This window comes from Phlebotomus papatasi, chromosome 3 (assembly GCF_024763615.1).
Source record: "Phlebotomus papatasi isolate M1 chromosome 3, Ppap_2.1, whole genome shotgun sequence".
NCBI classification, from domain to species: Eukaryota; Metazoa; Arthropoda; class Insecta; order Diptera; family Psychodidae; genus Phlebotomus; species Phlebotomus papatasi.
This window is the reverse complement of record NC_077224.1, coordinates 38,584,517-38,605,992: the sequence shown is the minus strand read 5'-3', so window position 1 is coordinate 38,605,992 and position 21,476 is coordinate 38,584,517. Positions and strand designations below refer to the sequence as shown.

At 31.9% G+C, this 21,476-nt stretch overlaps 1 protein-coding gene across 1 annotated transcript in view; it reads right to left on the bottom strand.

The window, feature by feature from the left end:
- Positions 1-18,075, bottom strand: part of LOC129805575 (MAP kinase-activating death domain protein) — a 70,178-nt gene extending 52,103 nt beyond the window's left edge. Inside the window, exons 1-3 of the mRNA XM_055853576.1 lie at positions 17,823-18,075; positions 10,115-10,282; positions 3,437-3,777 (exon numbers count right to left, since the gene is read on the bottom strand). Of these exons, the coding sequence (XP_055709551.1) occupies positions 3,437-3,777; positions 10,115-10,231 (458 nt within the window). The 5' untranslated portion in view covers positions 10,232-10,282; positions 17,823-18,075. The remainder of the gene's footprint in view (positions 1-3,436; positions 3,778-10,114; positions 10,283-17,822) is intronic.
- Positions 18,076-21,476: the final 3,401 nt, after the last annotated feature.

Sequence of the window (21,476 nt, the reverse complement as noted above, 5' to 3'; positions counted from 1 at the left end):
AGTTCATAGCCAAGTCAGTTCCTGACACACTAAGAACGAGGAATAGCATTCACTGGTATCCACAAAAACATAACTTTCGTGGGTTTTTATGCAGATATTTCTACTGAAATGCACTAATACTCCTCTGAAAATTAAACTATTTGTAATATCATGTCTCAGTACACGTCCAATAATTATTGTTAATTACAATTATTTTTAAGTTGGAAGTTAATTCGCGACTTTAGCCAATTTAGGCGATTCTAGTGAATAATTCTTGTTGTTATACGTGAATTGTGAAGTAAATTTAAAAGTAGTTTCATTTTCAAAGGACTACTTGTGCATTTCAGTAGAAATATTTGCATAAAAATCCACGAAAGTTATGTTTTGTGAGTGCCAGAAAATGTTAAGCCTCGTTTATGTCAGGAACTGACTTGGCTATGAACGAGCTTAGTCGTCTCTGGACTTTAGTCGTAAGTGTGTCCAGGACATAATACCAAAAATTCAGACAGAAATTTTAACATACGTCTCTTGTTTAGCCTTTTTAACAGAATTATTTTTCCTGCACTTAAGCAGTATCTCTTCGGTATACTTGACTACAAAATATGTTAAATTAATTTTAAAAATCATAGATCCTTAAAAGTCAAATGCAAAAAGTTGTGTAATTTATTTATTCTTCAATTTATTTTTTGATGAATTCATTTCATTTTTTCAGATCTCGTTGTAGCTTTGCAAAGTTTTTTTTTTAATTAAGATTTTGATAAAATGTGTGATACTTCTTTGGAATGAGATTTCCTTGACACAAAGAAATAAGATCACGTTTCATTCATTTTTATTTAGTAATCCCACTTTTTTTGATTAAGCACAATAAATCATAATATTATTCACAAAATCTTGCGACTTTTCTCTGTAAACCAAATAAATACACGCACGAATGAGGTTATGTTGTCACTGTTCATATGCCTTTTTTCTCTAAATGTCAAAAAAATGAATGCCGTTTAGTGATACAGTGGCGTAGGATTCATCATCAGTGGAATAGTGGCGTATAATTCCACGAAAAACGCCATTGTAACATTAAAGTCCTCCAGGTAAATAATCATACACCACTTGTACGCTACTTTTATTTTGCAGGCTTGACAAATACTTGAAATTATTAAAAATATTTTTAACAAAGTTGTTGAGATTATTACATATAATGAATATTTAATAAATTTCCTATTAGAAAACAATAATAACTCAAAATCGACAAAAACCGAGATACGCCGTTGTAATAATAAACGTGCGATATGGATATACGATTGAATAATAACTTTATGAGAGAAAACTGTCCAGAGCCACTGCTGCTTACTCACTGAAGACTGAGGACAGTTACTAAACATTAAGAGCCCCAAAACAACATTTCAACACCGATAAAAATGGTATAAGGGTTCGACGTATCAAAGGAATAAAGGATTAGGATTGGTGAGTTACGGCCATCGACTGGGTTGACATGTGTCGAATAGGCCGTACGCTCTACATTAAGAATCACTTTTCTCGTTAAAAGAGAGAAATATTCTTCAACAAAATTGTAGAGGGATAATTTTCCAATTGAAATATATTAACTGCACAGAAATCCAGCTACATTTGACCATTTGAATTTTTTTTTGAATTTCTTCAGCGGTTGAAGCAAAAGCTTGTCCAATGTCTCGCGAATTGAATACATCAATTCAACAGGATGGAATATGGAAGTCACAGGCCTCCTTACTCAGGAGACATGGGTTTTGGGATGGTCCGCGGTTCAGTATTCACAAAGTATTTCCCATAGATGCAAAAATATCTATACGAGGCTGTATCAATTTAAAAACAAACTTATAAAGCAGGTTTCTAGCTACAGTCAGATCCTATCCGCCAACGTTTGGAACGCCCCCAAATGGTAACCCTACCACACGATCATATTTCGTTTCAAAAGAATAAGATAATCTTCAGCGAAGTTATACAGCGGCAATTTTTTGTTATAAAATTGACCCATTTTGTTACAATTTGCCTCATATTCCCCTATAGGGGAAATGCTTATAATTTTGTCCAGTTTCTTATTTTGGACACTTTGAGGATAAAATTGGACACTAAAAATAAATTGATTAAAATGATGGATTTTTATTCCAATATTTGATGAATAATGAATTCTATCTAAATATTTGTTCTTTTTGGAAGATTTTAACACTAAATACGTTAAAATTTGAATATGATTTGAGTTGAAATTGCTTTGTTGAAAATTCAGTGTGAGCAATTGCTTACGAGAAATATGACAGAACTTCGTGGCTTACTTCAGTCTTATTTAGTTTTGGTGAAGTACTAACAATGCTTCTTCGCTTTTTTTGAGTGATATTATTGAATATTCATTGAATATTGTGTTGATTCACGTTACTGATGATTTGTACATTTGACCTGAAGTGAGATTTGCCTTGTGAATTAGATTTTTCGTGTGAAAAATGGGAAATTTTTTAAGACATTCACCAGTGAGGTGATGATTCTTATTTTGGACAGGTGTTTTTCTCACGAAATTTCGTGAAGTTTTAGCTTTTGTGATGACTAGGTTGGACAAATGCCTGGAGAAACAAAGGAGCATCATCTCTACAAAAGAGATGCAGTGAGAAATGCCTTGAAAGGCTCCCGGAAAGGGCAGGGAATGAGCGAATCCGCACGTACTTGGAGTACCGAAGTCAACTCACTTTAATGAATGATATGGAAAGTTTCTGGGCTTCTTGTGACATTCCACGTTTCCCTTACATGACCAGGAAGAGGACTTGGTAAGATTGGTTCATAAAATGAAGAACAATGGGCATCCTGTTGAGGCGGATTATCTGTCCAAATTTACAGACAAGTTGTAAAAATTAATAACCAAGTTGTCCAAAATAAGACTCAAATTCACCTCTACATATCAATTCATTTTTAAACGTATTAAAACTAATTTTAGTAAAAATGAGATGATAAATAGCTTGCCAAGTTTCTAAACAATCCTTCTGAAAAGAGAGTAACAAGAAAAGTCAATTAGTATTGAAAATATGGCACTTCAAACTTAGGATATCGATGCTTATATGCAGACTGTCCAAAATTATGAGCACTTCCCCTAATTCAATTAAAAATTTTGTGAAATAATTTTTTGAACATACTTCTGAATCTAAACACGACCTCCCTTTAGACAATTAATTCACAATATTTGTATTAAAAAATATGTTTTCCCGGTTTTCCCCCTCGATTAAACAAGGATTAAATTATCATATTCTTAATGAAATGACAATTTAATAACCAAATATTTTGCAAAACCTATTTAATCCTCCATTTAAATATACTAAGCTCTGGTAATCTCATTTGTAGACGTCAAAGATATTCCCATTAAAATTAATCAGGTAAAAAAAAACCGAGAGAAAATGAAGACCATGGTACAACATTAAATATACATTTCCAATTATCTAAAAGTCACCTTGAAAAAGCCGAATCGGAACTTCTCTCCATGGATTTTCGCCATGATTCCCTTCTCAGGGCAGAACTCCTACCACGTCGACTTCCTGTCACAACGGCCGTACTAGTGGGTACGGCCTTTTCAACAGGTCGATAGAAATTCACACAAATACCATAGCGTGTTTTGCCCGAATCCTTATCAGTCAGCATAAAGACAAATGATGAGGCGTCCCTAATGGCTGACCCCGTCCTCCTTGGCCCAACACTCACGCATCCTTCTGGCTGACAAAAATAAACCATATCCAGTGGGAGTGGAAAATCTGCATGATCTGACGGCGGATAGCGACGGAGGAGTTCAGGAATCTGAAGAAAAAAGGGATTTTGCATTTTATAGAGTGGGCAGAAAATGGCATCAATTGAGAGACACTCAAAAGGCCTTCTTCTCTTCCATTTCTGGCGCCACTCAGCAGCAGTCAATTCATCGGATATGCGATAAATACCAATAATACCATATACATACACATACGTACTTCCATAAAATTTCCATTAATCAGAGCCATTTTCCATTTTCTCCTCTATTATGAGCATTATAGATACGATCATAGGACATATAACACAATCAATTTTCTCAAAATAGATTTCAAACTCAATCATGAAGTACTCCATCCTATGCATTTCTCCCCAGCTTATCAATAGATAACTTTATCATAGTTTTAAAGAGGATATATTCGTTGATTTAATTCCGATATGAAATTTATTATCCCTTTGCACATTAATTTAACTTGGAATTGTATTACAAAATTCCATAGAAAGATAAAGTACCTCAAAGAAATATTTTCCAAGACACAAAGTCGATAAAAGGTTAAGAAAAAGGATCAAAAATTTCAAATGCCTCTGGGTAAATGCATACATAGCGTCGTTATGAGCAAGTTCAAATATGTTTTATGTTTTATATAAACGTATAAAATTGTGGTACTAATTTATGCCACATTCCAAATTCCACATTCCGTAAGAATAAATGCGAAGATCAGTTTCGAAAATCAAAATAAAAATATTTTTACTTCTCCATTTCGTCCGCAGGGTGGCTGAATTATTTCCTGTTCGAATTTAGAAGTTTTTCAAGTGTCAACATGCACTAGTCTTCTATAGTCATATCAATTCAATTTTCAATTCAATTTATTGGCACACTCATTGTCTATGAGACTTAATACTCCAAAAGCGTTTTGGATAAAAGGTAAATGGAAATCTATTTGCACAGAACAGCATTGATGTTCGAAGAATTCAAATTCAGTTTCGAATTTTCAAACTAAATTTTTCACATGCAAGGTGAGATTAATTTATGTAATATCACATTAAGAAGCAGTTGAAAGTATTACAGTATAATTTTCCTTAGTACAAATTAAGTAAAAACAAATACATTTTGACACCCGAGACATTTCTAAATTCTAACTGGAAGTATTTCGGCCACCATGAGGACGAAACGAAAAGTAATTCCTTTTCTTTGGCTTTCGAAACGTTCGAAACTGATCCTTGATTTGTTTCACACACATTCACTTGTGAATGAAGCCTATTTTTGCATTCTAATTTTTAAAAAAAATACGAATAATTTTCTTTGGAGAGCGAAAGATAAAAGCAATAAAAAATTAATTTGTCAACAAAATATTATAAGGTAAAATACCCTTACTCGACCGGGTTCCTCTATTCGACCGGTGGGTCAATTTTTGAATATTTGATGGTGAATTTCATCAATTTCTATGAATTTGTCACTGATTCGTATTATTTAAAGAATAATTGACCTATTAATGTTAGATCATACACAAAATATTATAGCAAATATAATTAAATTGAATAAATAAATCTACCGGTCGAATAGAGGAACCGGTCGAATAAAGGGTACTTTACCTTATTTTGATCAGTTAAAAAATCTAAATCCTTACAAAAATTCATCTAATTTACATGGATATTTAACTTCAAAAACGGTTAGAGGTAAAATTAGAAATCCATTCCTTACATTCAGTTCATCCGAAAAACTACACAAACCACACAAACCTATCGTTCAGTAATAACCTTCCCGATTTGAGAGCTCTCTCCGGTTGAGGTTTTTCCTTTAACCGATTCGAAGGTAAATTAGAGGGAACTTACCTAAAAACCAAACCCGTTGGAAGTTCGAACGTTTAAACCGACGAGTTACACAAAACTGAACAAATTTATGAAAAGGACATTTATCTTAATAAAATTGAGATTCAAACGTTCTGCCATCCTGAAATTCCACAAAACTACACAAAAATTCACTTTTTGTTTCAGTCTCTAACTATTTGATATATAGTAAATATTTAAGCTCAAAAATGGCGAATTTTTAAATTCTCAAATTCTGATTTTATTTATTTTTTATACTTCTAATATTTTTTTCAGCAAAACCCTTTTGGCAATAAAAACTACAATACTCAAACGTAATACTTTTCATTAAAGCGAAAAATATTAATTCATTGGTATTGTCAAAAAAGTTACTTAAATTTTTGGGCTATTTTTGTCCCTATCGTTCATAGAAGCACAAAATACATCGAATAAGAATCTGTTGGATTTTCCAAAGTTAGATGTAAAACTTATCATTGATTATGTTTCCCAGTTTAATTTTTATTGTTGATTTTCAGCCCGTAAAAAGTGTTTCGTCGTTAAAGGGTTAATCGTCAACAAAATTTCAACAACGTAATGTATAGCGGTGTCTCTCTTCTATATGCTTAGTTTGGGTACTTTTTTTGCCAGTTCCGATCTCTGAATATGCACAACTTTTTTTGAAATTCCTAACAGATTTTTTCTTTCATTTGATAAATTTTATTTTATTTTTTATTTTTTTAGAATTTCCCGAATTATTTTGACTATATAATATGATACAGAGAAAATAAAATTAATAAAATTAAAAACGAGAAAAATTAGTTACCAAGAATATAATTTCCTAGGAAATAAATACCTCACTTTGTCAATATGTAAACAAATTGATTTTGAGTGCAACCGACACAAAAGCTGTGCATCGACACGTTATGCATAGAGAGACAGCACTGTATAAATGTTTGTTTTAAAAATTTAATTTTTGTGCAGTTTTGTTTAATTTCAGGATGGCAGAGTGTTTGAATTACATTTTCATTAAAATAAATGTCCTTTTCATGAAATTGCTAAATTTAATGAAACTCGTCGGTTTAAACTTTCGAACTTCCAACGGATTTTTTAGGAAAGTTCTCTCTGACCTTCGAATCGGTACAGAAAAAAACTCAACCGGAGAGAGCTCTCAAATCGGGTAGGATTATTACACTGAGAAAAATCCGAAAAAAAAAATAACATTACACTGAGAGAAATCCGAAAAAGTTAAAATAACATTCTGGAAATGTTAATTTTACCCTGCATTATTGATCTGAAATCGGTGTAAATATTACCCTTTTTAGGTGTATTGGGGGTTAAAGTTACCCTTCTTTCATGTTGATTTTACTCTTAAAAGATGTAAAATTAACATTAAAAAGTGTTGATATATTTTTACACCCAAAAAGTGTTAAAGTTATGACGAAAAAAAGTTAATCGCAGCCTCTTTTTTCTCTCAGTGTACCCTGCAGTATTGATCCAAAAACGGTGTAAATATTACCTTTTTTAGGTGTATTATGGGTTAAAGTTTTTCTTCTTTCATGTTGATTTTACCCTTAAAAGGTGTAACGTTGATATATTTTTCCACCAAAAAGTATTAAAGTTATGACGAAAAGAAGTTAATAGCAGCCTCTCTTTTTTCTCAGTGTACTGAACGAGAGGAATGTGACTAAGCCTAACATTAAACAAATAATTAAATTTACTTTAAAAAACAGTTCACCTAATTAAGGGGTTAGAAACGAACTGTTCTACTTAATTTTTCTTTTTTTGGAAGATACGACCAATCTTCTTGAAATTTTTGGTAGAGGGAAGTGGGGCACCTTTGAAAGTGGGGCACCTTTGAAATTGGGATTTTTCATCTATTTTTAAATAAAATTGAGCCTTATCGTGATATAATTTAGGTACACAAACAGATTGAGAAGCTAAATTACATTTTGATATGGCTCAGTTCCAATTACACATAGGTGAAAAATCCCAATTTCAAAGGTGCCCACTTTCCCCTATATATTAAATCGTATCTTTTTTCTTGGTTTTTCAAAAAACATGCAGTTTAGGGGCAAAATTTTGACTTTAACATGCTGTAAAATATAAATACAAAAATAGATTTACAATCATTGTTTTAATTCAAATAAAAGAGCATTTAATTCGGATGAGAATAAGCCTTCCTTCATTCTTTTTATTCAGTTAAAAAGTTTTTTCTTAATCTTTCCTGTCAATTCGAAGGAGTTGTCAAAATCAGGTCGAGAAAACGCGTTCCAAAGTTTTGGATATTCGCTGGAACTCTTGCAAATTTACTTGGTGCTTCTTTGCTTTCAACCCTGTATCTTCGAAAATACTTCGTATTGGCCTCTGAAATTTTCCTGGTAATAATTCTTAATTAGTTTACTTACCGATTGCAACAATAAAAATATAGACCAATTTCGACGAAAATTTACGGAAAAATGACAACATTTTCCAAACATTCTTCTATGTGCTTACAAACATTTACAAACTAATGCTTGTAAAAGTACAAAATTAAGTGATAATGTTACAAAATTAGTTAAACAAATACAAACTTTTACGAAATTTTTAATTGATTATACATTTTCCTAAGCATTTTCTATGTTTCCAGTAGAAATTCACAAACATTTACGAAGAATTTTACGAATTATTTTTTTGTGTAAGGGAAAGGCTCATAATTTTGTCCAGTTTCTTATTTTGAACACTTTGAGGATAACATTGGACACTAAAAATAAAATGATTAAAATGATGGATTTTTATTCCAATATTTGATGAATAATGAATTCTATCTAAATATTTGTTGTTTTTGGAAGATTTTAACACTAAATACGTTAAAATTTGAATATGATTTGAGTTGAAATTGCTTTGCTGAAAATTCAGTGTGAGCAATTGCTTACGAGAAATATGACAGAACTTCGTGGCTTACTTCAGTCTTATTTAGTTTTGGTGAAGTACTAACAAAGTTTGTTCGCTGTTTTTAAGTGATATTATTGAATATTCATTGAATATTGTGTTGATTCACGTTACTGATGATTTGTACCTTTGACCTGAAGTGAGATTTGCCTTGTGAATTAGATTTTTCGTGTGAAAAATGGGAAATTTTTTAAGACATTCACCAGTGAGGTGATGATTCTTATTTTGGACAGGTGTTTTTCTCACGAAATTTCGTGAAGTTTTAGCTTTTGTGATGACTAGGTTGGACAAATGCCTGGAGAAACAAGGGAGCATCATCTCTACGAAAGAGATGTAGCGAGAAATGCCTTGAAAGGCTCCCGGAAAGGTCAGGGAATGAGCGAATTCGCACGTACTTGGAGTATCGAAGTCAACTCACTTTAATGAATGATATGGAAAGTTTCCGAGCTTCTTGTAACATTCTACGTTTCCCTTACATGAACAGGAAGAGGACTTGGTAAGATTGGTTCATCAAATGAAGAACAATGGGCATCCTATTGAGGCGGATTAGCTGTCCAAATTTACAGCCAAGTTGGCCAAATTAATAAACAAATTGTCCAAAATAAGAGCCAAGGTCACCTCTACATATCAATTCATTTTTAAACGTAATTAAACTAATTTTAATAAAAATACGACGATAAATAGATTGCTAAGTTTCTAAACAACCCTTCTGAAAAGATAGTAACAAGAAATGTCAATTAGTATAGAAAATATCGCACTTCAAACTTGGAACTTCGATGCTTATAAGCAGACTGTCCAAAATTATGAGCACTTCCTACTCTTATTTGTTTCGTCGAAAAGATTTTAACCTAAAAATTAAATACGTATGGAATGATAGAAATTATATACTGTGTCAGTTAGTTTCACAAATAAATAATTTTAGAAATGGATTTTTGGCCACGCCTCTTTTAGCAATAATGGCTAAATAAAATAATAAAATTTGTGAATTTCCAATCTTAAACAAAGAAGCACTACGAAATAGCATAAGCAGCGTCCACCGCAAATTCAGCCTTTTAGTGGTTTCAAAAGTAAAGCCCACTAAAGTATTAGACCACTCCCCTAAGATTTTTTAATGAAAAAAAGTACTGAAAAGAATGAAATTTCACTTGATAATTGAGTTCCCAATACACATCATTATGAAGAATTCTTGGAAGCAATTTTGCTAATTTATTGTATCTCTGAAATAAATTTAGGTCATATTTGTGCTTTTATCATCATTAATTATTTACGTAAACTCTGACATTTTCTCGATGAAAATATATTTTTTTACGAAACACAATTATTATGAGTTTTTCCTCAAATCCCTTACATATTTATCAATAACATTTTATGAGAAAATATGCTGAAATAATATCTCACGAAGGATATTTCAATTATACTGAAATTCAAACATTCCTTTTCAACAATAAAATTTCCAATTAAAATTATTAATGTAAAACCAATGGCATTTAATTAAAATTTAACTATTTCAGAGGAGAATAAAATGGCTGAGTGGCTTTCTGGATATTTCATATATAATATTTTAATCATTTTAATAAAAAAAATCAGTGAATAATTTGCAATCAAAACCTATTGCACAAAATCTGTAAAACAAAGATAAAGGATTCCTGGTACTAACCTGAACAGGTGGATTAGATGTATTTCCGGCACGTGGAACAGAACTAACACGTGCTCCAACAATTGCCAAATAATCAATTAAACGTGGGCAGAGGAATTGCCGTTGAATATCTGCCATGGTGCACCACCCAATGATCCCTCTTTTTATCCTCGTTCAATTCACCAATTTCTGAAATCAACAACATACAGAAATTAAATCAATTTGCCCCAAAATTTAATTATCCTAAGACTACGGATGCCAGGGCGGATGTCAGGGAGCAAAAAGGGCCATGAACATGAGGGAAGAATACTTGCTAATTGCCATCACCCACATGAAAATCTTCCCAAGGCACGTACAATATGCTCACTGATAAATTTTCGTCTGGAAAATTGGTGTATAGAGGTGTTGGGAAAAGTCTTTGGGTATGGGAAGATACTTCAGAATCTTCTGATGGTAAAATTCATTTCAAAATGTGCTAGAAAATTTTCGCTAGTATACTCTCAAAAACTTCCTCGCTGAATAATCTTGTTGAATTTCAATTCGATAAAGTTTATTTGAACAATTTATTTTCCCTTCACATTCAGAATAGAAGGAAAATTTTCATCATGTCTCTCTACGACATGACTGAAACTTTCTTTATTTACCAAATTCCATATATTTCATATGCTAAATAATATTCGAGGAAATATTCTATACCATGTAAAAGAAAATCGATAGACAATTTCGCACAGATTAGATACAAACGAAAAACGATGAAATATTTACATAATCCTTTGTTCTTTATATTTCGATAACAGCCACCATTAAAGTTTACTACAAAAATATTGATCTGCATTATCTCCATCACATTCGCTTTATCAAAGAGTTATGAAAATTTACAGCAAATTAATTTTACTAGAGAGAAGAGAAACTTGAGCATTATTGTCGCATAAACTCACACCCGTATCGAAAGTATCTTATACTATATGATGGTTGACTAGAAAAAAAAAGTTGTGTTATAATTGTACTTTATCACCATTTTGCAAAGAGAACGCAATGAACTTTTCATGTTGTAGCAATTGAATTGCTTAATTTCCAGCTGGGAATATGCTCTCAAACTTTCATCAGAAAGGACCATTTTCCTTTAATTGACAACCATATGAGGTCCATTTGCTTTGTCCTTTCGTTAATGGTATAATTTAATTTAGGAGCATGTTCAATAAGGCTACTGTCAATATTTTCTCATAATATAACTAACTTTCACATAGCGATAATGGCCAAAGTTTACATTTTATATGACCTCTGCAACATGGACGATTAATTTTCCATCCATTAATATCGTCTAGCAAATTTCTAATATTAATTAAGGGAACAAGTGGGAAACTTCAATAAAATTATAGTACAAAGTATAATAATATCAATTCAAATATTCATATTGTAATTTGAAACGTATTGGAAAGAAGCAATTGAAACAATACCGCTAATTAGAAAGTTTATAATTGGGAATAGGATATCACGGGTAAGGTGAACAGATAATTTGAGAATCCCCTTATTTAGTTGGTAAGTTAATTTTCTTTAGTTTTCGTACAAACCTGCAAACTTTCCAAGATAATTACCCAGCCTTAATCATAAGTTTACCAAATTCAATGAACCATAATCACAGAAAATACAATGAAAGTTTCTCGTATAATTCTATTCATTAAACTCATAAAAGCAAACTTTCTTATGATAATTTAACTAGTTTCTGTGAGATATACATAATTATATTAGCATAAGTAGAAAAAATATTCCAAACAATTTACATATTTTATTTATTGTTCAAAGGCAAAAGAGAATATGATAGCAATGCCACAAATGTTTTTTAATGTCCATCTAATAAAGAAATAATATCAAACGGATAAAGATATAGATAGACTATCTGTGTGTTAAAGCTGTCTATACACTAGGAAAAAATTTCATCAATATTCGCAATCAATATCTAATATGGATGAAAATCGCCTGCACATTAGTAAAATATATGGATATAAATTTGGATTATTGAAGAAATTTATCTAGTGTGTAGGCAATTTCTTCAATATTCTTTTCAATATGGATGGTTTTTCTTCCATATTGTATTTCAATATTGTTTACCCCTACACACTGAGACAAATATCATCAATATAATTCTTCCATGATATTATTGAAGCGGAATATGGAAGAAATGGAAGAAATATTGAAGAAAATTTTTAATATCAAGTTCATTAGATATTTTCTTCAATAAATTCATTTTCACTCCTAATAGCCTATGCTTTTCTAAAGAGAGTTCGTCAAAAATTATCTCGCAAAAAATACTTATGATTTTAAAAATAATTTATTCAACTTCTTTAGGGGAGAGTGAGGCAGTATAAGGGCCTCGACAGACCTGAGGATTAGCTGAGAGTCGGCTTAGCGTAATTATATTAAAAATAATGGTCAAACTACATTTCCTTCATTTTCCACTAAGTCGTCTTTCGGCTTAAGTCGTAAGTGTGTCTAGGGCACAAGGTACTTGAAGTTTAGAAACTAGCTAAAGTCTAGCTAGTTTCTTTTCACTATATGCTGTTTAAAAATGCTCAGCACATTTCCTATATTACTATCAATTGATTATTCCAAAATTTTATGCACGCCTGAACTGCCCTATTCTCCCCATTTACCGTGATGTTTATCTATACAGTAGACTCTCTTAAATTGCGACGTCAAACTGTTTGAAATGCAATGATTTTTTGTTCATCTGCATACTCATATTGAGTTTACTTGCTCATATTTATTGTAAATTACCGTAAGTGAGGGTGACTTTGACACCCCCTGTTAAAATTTGGTAAGGGTCAGTAAAAAATTAGGGGAAACTGGGGCACCACCAAACACTGCGATTTTTTAATCGGATATTCGACTTCAGAGGATAAGACCTATAGGAATTTATAGGCACTATAGGGATGCTTGTCCACTGAAGGAATGGTCGAGATAGTCCAAGTAGTTTAGAAATAAAAATTAGTGTTTGGTGGTACCCCGTGTTTGGTGGTGCCCCAATTTCCCCTATGGTAAAATTTGTCAGTAAAAATTGGTTTTACAAGTATCACACATGAACGTTCCGTCCAAATACTGATGTGAAAATTTTTATATACGGATGTAAAGTTTACGGTGAAAATAAGGCGTAAGTAGGTGGACAAATTTTGTACGTAGCTGAGCATACCGGAGCAGCTTTGTAAGTATTGCCAATAAATTTTCATTTTCCTGTACAGTAAAATTCAAGTATTTCCAGTTATTTTATGAGGTAAAATTACGATTGAATGATGAATGATGAAGTTTAGTGCTCTAAATTCTTATCAGTGAAGATTTTTGGAGAAATACAACTCAGGATTAGATTATTAAGAACAAAATGACATATTAGATTCTGGACAAGCAATAAAATTGGTTACAATTTGGGTTTTTGAAATCTTCAGAAACTGGTTTAAAGCTCTAGTATGAAGACCACTTAGTGGTATAAAACTGGACTACGAATGGAGCATTACAAGATCGTAGAGTTCAATAGGTTTAAATCGGTTTTATTCCGTAATTTTTTGAAGGTCCTCACTGTACTTAATTTTTTTTATTAGACATTTTATTAACATTTTCTGCATTATTTTTGGCACCTTTTGAAATTACTTAGTAATCAATCATTTGCAAAATATCCTTCTTAATTTGATTTTGATCCCTACATCATTAGGGTAAGATGGGGTACTTTGAAATCATGTCCATTTTTGAACTATAAGATTTCCTAGCAATTTTAGATGTCAAAAGGAAAAACAACGAAGAAATACTTCTGGAATGTGAAGTCTTGTACTTCTTCGTGGTTTTCTTTTTCTCCTTAACTGTCTGAAACAGTAAGAAAATCCCAAGATTCCGATTTACCCCAACTTACCCTACCATCCCAGTGACATAACTTTTTTGTGAAATGGCCTTTTAATCGTAAATCTAAAATAAACTCATATACGGGTCTGATTTGTGAAATATGTAATAATAATGGAAATTAACTGTTATAGAAATAATAGTTTCTAAACAGTAATTTTTGTAGGGGAACCTGGAACAAAATGTTACAAAATATATACTTATTTTATCACGAGCTTCCAGAATTTTTGTGATATTTCGGTACACAGATAACAATATTTCGTAAATTTAATCGTAAATGTTTGTAAATTCCTACTGGGGCTTACAAAATGCTCGGAAATTATATAATCCACTAAAAAGTTCGTAAATATTTGTTCCTTTTTCACAAACATTGTTCGTAACATGATCAGTTAACGATCATATCTTGTTTTTTACAAACTTTTGTTCGAAAATGTCCGTAAACACACAAAAAATGTTTGTGTAATTTTGTTATTTATTCCTAAATTTTTGTCACACAAAAATGTATGAAAAAATGTTTGAACAGAATAAAAAAAATCTCGTCAAATGATCATTGTGTTTGTAAAAATGTACAAACTTTTACAAACTTTTTTGTGGGTTATGGTTACGATTTATGAGAATTTCATAAGTTTATAGTAAAAATTCACAAACATTTCTGAAAAATTTTACAAAATATTTTTTTCCTTATAATAAATATAAGCTTTTCCAGCCATTTTCTAAGAAATTCAAAAATATACTTAGAAAAATAATGTTAGGAACGGGGTTATTTCTGAAAATTCCATTCACTTTATTATTGGGTTTTTTTTAAATCAAAGAAATATCCGTTTGGCATATTTTTATTGGAAAGTTATTCCTCTGCTACATTTTATTATCCAAAAGCTGTTTCTGATAAGAAAAGTGTATTTGCTAAGATTTAGAAAAGGCAGAAAAAGCGAACTGGAGACGAAATGGGCCACCTCTATAATGTTATTTTTATTTATTTTTATTTTTACCTTGTGCCTTCTGCAACTATTTACCCCTAAATATCTTAAAACTTAAACCAACAATGAGTTTGTATTCAGCAGATCCAAATTATCCTCAAAACACTCATTAATGCATTAGTTTTGGAAAATAAATTGGTTAAAATTAATATCTCTTTTATGGAAACATTTTTAAAAAGACGGGTAACTTTTTACTTTTTCCATATTCTATTTTGGATAGAAAATAATTTAGGAAATTCTTGAAAATAATGCATGGTAAAAATTAGAAGCTTCATTCTCTTTTATTGAAAGATATTTTAATTTAAAATTTTCTTGTGTCCACATTATTCCCCTACATGCCCCTATAACTACAAATTTATCTGAGATATGTCGTCAGTTAAATCAGCATTTATCGTAACTTCATTTTTGAGATATATACATATTTGGAATCAGCGTAATTTTATTTATTAAACGCACTTGTGAAAGAGAAACTTTTATAAGCCCAATAAAAATTATTTTAAACAAAAATTATCGTAAGTGCCCTTAATTAACAAAAATTTATCAGAATTTGTCGTAACTTCCATTTTTGAGAAAGTTACGACAAATTTCCATAAAAAATTTTCAATAATCAGCATTTGCCGTAACTTCTTTTGCTTACTTGCGTGGCTTATAATTTGCAGCAAAATTGCAATATTTCTCAATAAAACGTTTATAAACTCTTCCAAATATCGAAAGACAGTGCGAATAGTGTAACATGAAATTATTTTAATTCAATATTTGTGAGAAAAAAGTAAGAAAAAATCCCTACCCATCTGTCATTTATTCAAAACAAAACAAGCGACGCGACGTGGCGCACAAAATTTATTCCACAAAACTTATGAAATAAAAGCTTTTAGGGACAGGGATAACAGTATTTTTGACTAATTTAGTCAAATAATGGCACTTATTATCACTAGAATAATTCAAATTCATATAATGCATTTTAGAAAATTGTCGTAACTTCCAGAATCTCCATACATTGGAAGTTACGGCTTTATAAATTATGGAAGTTACGATAAAATATTATTGTGTTTCTTCTAACATATTTCTCAATATTGCAGTTTTTAAATAATTTTATAATGATTTTCTCGAGTTAACTTACAGTTTATTAGTGCCACTTTCATTATTTTGATTCAAAAGTATCACATTCGGGGCTCATTTTTAAGAAAAATAATATTGAACTGAAAATTTCGTCTCCTGAAAAGTTGTCAAAACGAAGTTACGACAAATGCTGATTTAACTGACGATGTGTGGAAAATTTGTAAATTACAGAAAAAAAACGGTAAAGATTTGTCGATTAATGTAATTATATGGCAATTACAAGGATTGAACATTTGTTGTATAACATTTATCACTTTTCGGCGCTTTGACTACTTTTAAAACCCAATAATTAATGCTTAATGCTTAATTTAAAAAAAATCTTATGAAGGTTAAACCATTTAAAAATTTGATGTTGAACTGGGATAATTTCTTAATAAGGATAATAAATAACGTAAACGTTTTAGTCACAAATCACTACTTTAATCTACTGTCTAATCTAATCTTTTGTCCTGTGTTCGTATAATTAGGCACCACTTTATACTGCAAAAGCCCTTAAGGCTTCATTTAAGTTAGGGCTTCATAATGGTGAAAATATGAAGACATCACCCAACATTAAGCTCCGGATCTTTATTACAGTCTTAAGGCTGGGATTTCAAAGCGAGATACTAAAGTAATTTTAATCTAATAGTTTAAAATGTACCCAAAATAAATTTTCATACAAACTTAGTTTAATGATCAGACTTTAGCCTTGAAAATGAGAAATGATACTGGGAAATGTGTTTAAGGATAAGAAAAGTCAATAAAACCATCTGAGTGATTTTCCTTTATGCCAGATCGACTTTTATTCAACATGCTAGCCTTACTGACTGTTGTTGATAATGTCTTGTTTCCTTTAAAATATACATAGTTGTTAATTAAAATTATTTGATCATCATTTCTAAATTTCTACTGAAATGTATCCTAAACATAATTCTTTGCCTAAAGAACCTGAAGATACCTTATCCGAGAAACGTTTTGACCTAATTTATTATCAGTTTCTCGTGGGAATGAGCATTCCGCTATTCCTGAGGCAATACCCAAAAACATAAACTTGGAATTTATTTCAATTTCCCCAAGCGGAAAATTCCATCACGTAACGTGGAAATGGACCACTTTTCCTCAATATCGTCTAGGTTAATCTACAAATTGTTCTCAATGGTTATACAAGACATTTTTAGCCAATACCTCCCAAACTGGTGACCCAATTTAATTTTCCTTTCCATCGATTCCTTCAGCCTGTCAATTGCACCACCTCACGTCCAATTTTCTATCTTGCCCTACGCAGAGTACCACAAGTATTCCTAGGCAAATATTTGCAGTCTCACCTTTCTCTAGGATAATTTCTCAATTGTTGACTCAACACGCCACAATGCTAAAACAAAAAAAAGGAAAACCCCGAAAAACCCCTTTTTTCCACCCAATTCGAATGTGGAAATTAAATCCTTTAAAACCATCCATTCGGTCAGGCCGAATTTCCTCTTTTGCCTTCTCAACCCACAACAACCCGGGGGAATGGACATACCAGGAAAAAAAAGACCCCCAGAAACTCCCCAAGACGATTATTGATTTTTCCTGGGAGCTACGTCAAGCCCTGTTAGTGCACAGTGACGTGGAATTTGGCGAAAATTCTGGGGGAAATATTATCCTCAAGTGATGCAATCATTTGATTTTTCATATTTTCATTCCCCAAAGTCACCCAATGTCGCTTTTCATGGACAAATCCAACGGAGAAATGGATTTTTCATGCAGTGCAAAAAAATGGCGTTTCTTACCAAGTCATTTTTCACGATGTACTCTGTCCATTTTCACCCACAAATCACCATGAAAACGCAATGAAATGTTCCATTTTGCCAACAACACAATCTTCGACACACTTTTATCGTAATTATAATGCAGTCAAGCAAAGTTATTAACGCGAAAAAGAGACTTTTTTTCACAGAGCTCAAAGTGCTGGGGAAACTCTTAGGAAAAATTGATAGCGCTGAGGCAAAAGAGCACCTGTTCGATTTTCCAACCAGCCTTCAGGACGTCCAAGTATCGACTGATAAAAGCAGCACGAGAGAGAAAACACACAATGCGCATTTTCCTTTCAAGAACTGTGAGTTTTCACACTCTCACGAGGCGGGAGTAAGTGAAAAAGAGCGGGAGTAACAGCCAAGAGAGAGTATTCTTTTGGCGGGTTTTCCTGAACAAGAAAACATTCAACCAAAAACACACAAAAAAAACGATGTAAGAAACTTCTTGGAGTGGTTATTCAAAATGATTTTCAAAGAATTCATATTAACAAGAAATGCATGCTTGTAGTTGTTATCTTTTTTTAACTTTCAATAAAAAGTTATTAACCTTTTTTAAAAGGGTCTATAGATATTTTCAAGAACATAAATTTTCACATTTAAATCGTGTGATCAAAGGAAAGAAGAAAAATTCTTAAAAAAAAACATGAAAAAAAGGTTCTTTTTTGGAAATTTTAAAAACTAACAACGGGTTCTCAAGGTCAAAGGTAAAAATGTTGTAGAAAGCTTATTTCTTAACAAATGTGCACAACTTTAAGTTAACTAAAACGGTCTTGGAACCCGGGTCAAGTGCAAATATAGGTTCCAATCGGTAATCCAGTAAATTATTGGCCGAATTACAGAAAAAATCGAGCATTATATTGTTTGAAATTCAATGATTTTCTGAACGTCTTCATACTCTATTAAATTTATACATTGTAAATTACATGAAAACCCCTAAATAATGAAAAATCGATTCACATTTTAAGAAAAGCCATAACAAATTTGATCAAACTTGAAAAATGTCGAAAAACTTTACAATTTTTTTCGCCCGAACTAAAAAGTATATAGGGGAAACGGGGGCACCACCAAACACGGGGTAGCACCAAACACTAATTTTTATTTCTAAACTACTTGGACTACCTATATCTCGACCATTTCTTCAATGGACAATCATCCCTATAGTGCCTATAAATTCCTATAGGCCTTGTCCTCAGAAGTCAAATATCTCATTAAAAAATTGCAGGGTTTGGTGCTACCCCGTGTTTGGTGGTGCCCCAATTTCCCCTAGTCCGATCTGAAATACCGAATTAGCGAGAGTCTACATAGAAATAAATATTTTGTAAAATTGTTTGTATATTTGTAAATGTTTGTGAACTAATACCGGGGACTTACGAAATGCACGAAAATTGTAACCGTACAACCCATTAAAAAGTCTGTAAAAGTTTGTACTTTTTTCCCAAGCATTATTCGCAACATGTACATTTTTGTACATTTTTGTACATTTTTGTTTACTTGACAACACTTTACGAACATATGACTAAATTTTACAAACATTTACGAACAAATGTTTGTAAAAGAACATGAAATACTCGCTAAGTGAACATACTACGAAAATTGCTATTGAAAAAAGTTACAAACTTTTACGAACTTTTTAATTGATTATACGATTTGCGTCCATCTCGTAAGTCCCCAGTAGAAATTCACAAACATTAGCGAACAAATAATTTTACGGAATATTTTCTCCTGTGTACTTCAAATCGGTTGCAGAATCGGTAATTTTTATACAAAATTCAATTATGTTTTAATCCTCTTCTATTTCAATGTTTTAAAACCAATTCAAGTCAGTTGTGAACAGTTGAGGATTGAAAAACAAAGCTCAGTGACAACAAAACTTAGCTTTAATCGTACTCTAAATAAATTGATATAACATAAATTGATATAACTTTGAAATACAGCACCTAAGTAACTAAGCTGGGTTGCTTAGAGCCCAAATAGACTCAGGCTGATCCTCGAGAATATTTAGCCAATAAAGTTAGGCAATACTGGCCTCTAATCGATGATCCTTAAGCCCTAAGTATAATGAAAATTTAAGCATTTGAGGTACCTATTCAAAATGGCGGACAGAAACATCAAATCAAGATGGTGACCACCCCATCTTGTAGATCTTGAGCATCTTATCCTTAGATGTGAAAACCTTGTTTTTTTTTCAAGAAATTGTTAATTATATTGGTATTTCGTTAAGGGGCACAAAGTCACCCGCACCTTATACTAAATGCAAGATTTTTTCTTGCTTTTTTTAACATTGTAAAAATATATAAAATAAATCTTGCTGGCACAAAATCTATTCATAAGCAACTGAACAAAAATAATTTCACCCATTCACCTCCCCCCTCCTTTTAACTATGTATTTTACTGCTCAAACTCAAAGAGAGAGCAGTTATATAAAATCGTCTTTTTTTTCAACTTGTCACCTATCTGGAGCTTAAAAAACAATATCTCTAGACGTTTACCATTTTGAATTATTGAAGGTATAAGGTCAAGAAGGTCAACCACTTTGGAGGGTTAATTTTTCAACGCATTTGGTTCAATTTAGATTTTTTGAAAAGGTATTGAAATTCTGAACCCGCTTGTATAGGTCTTCATCGATAATGATCCGGTTAACTACCGATTGTTCGGATTTTTTTTTTGTATTTGACCTTAAGTTTGTTCCCGAGCTAGAGATCAAATAGTAAAAGATATCGACTTCCCGTCTTCGATGACCGCCAATAAAAAAAACAATATCTCTAGACGTTTTTCCCCTTTTTCCCCTATCCCACCTCCATCCCCTGAAAACAATTTTTTTCTCAGTTTTTCCAAAAAATAGCCCAAGCTTATTCAATAATTTTCGGATATGATTTAGAGGTAGTCCAGGAGAACATTTAGTCCAACCATACCCATGATCGGAAAATTCGCCATTTTAAATTACAGTGCCCCACTCTCTAATCCGGATCGGCGTAATCCGAACGAGTTATCGACGGTTACATTTAAAAATAATTTTGAGGTCATGTATGCATGTGTGTTCAGTTCAGCAATAAAAATGAATTATTCTGTGATGTTTTTGTTTAATAAGTGAAATATATAATAGCATAGAATTCTCTTATTATGTTTTTCTAATCTTCTTTAAAACTTTTATTCTAATTCTACAAAAAAAACTTGTATTATATTTTCGAGACGTTGAACAAATTCAAAAAATCTATCCGGATAACGAAGCGGATATCGGTCATAATGTCTCCCAATTCGGCCCGGTCCGGATTCCGGACTCCGGAATTGACTGAAGGCCAAAGGTCAATCACTTTCGAGGGCCCATATTTTTCAACCGATTTGGCTAAATTTGGATTTTTTGGAAAGGTATTGAAATTTTTAACCCGGCTGCATCGGTCTTTATCGGTAATGAATCGGTTAAGTATCGATTTTTATGATTTTCAAATGCTTTTGTGATTTATGAATCAATTTTATCTCTAGTAGACCAGTAAGCGCCAAAAGATCATGCAAAAAACTAATTCAGGGTGAGCTCTACCGCGCGAGTTCGAGCATTCCGCAAAGCTGGGATGCTTTGCCATCTCTTTTTATAGAGTTAAATTAAAAAATAGCGAAAAAGGAACAAAGTCACCA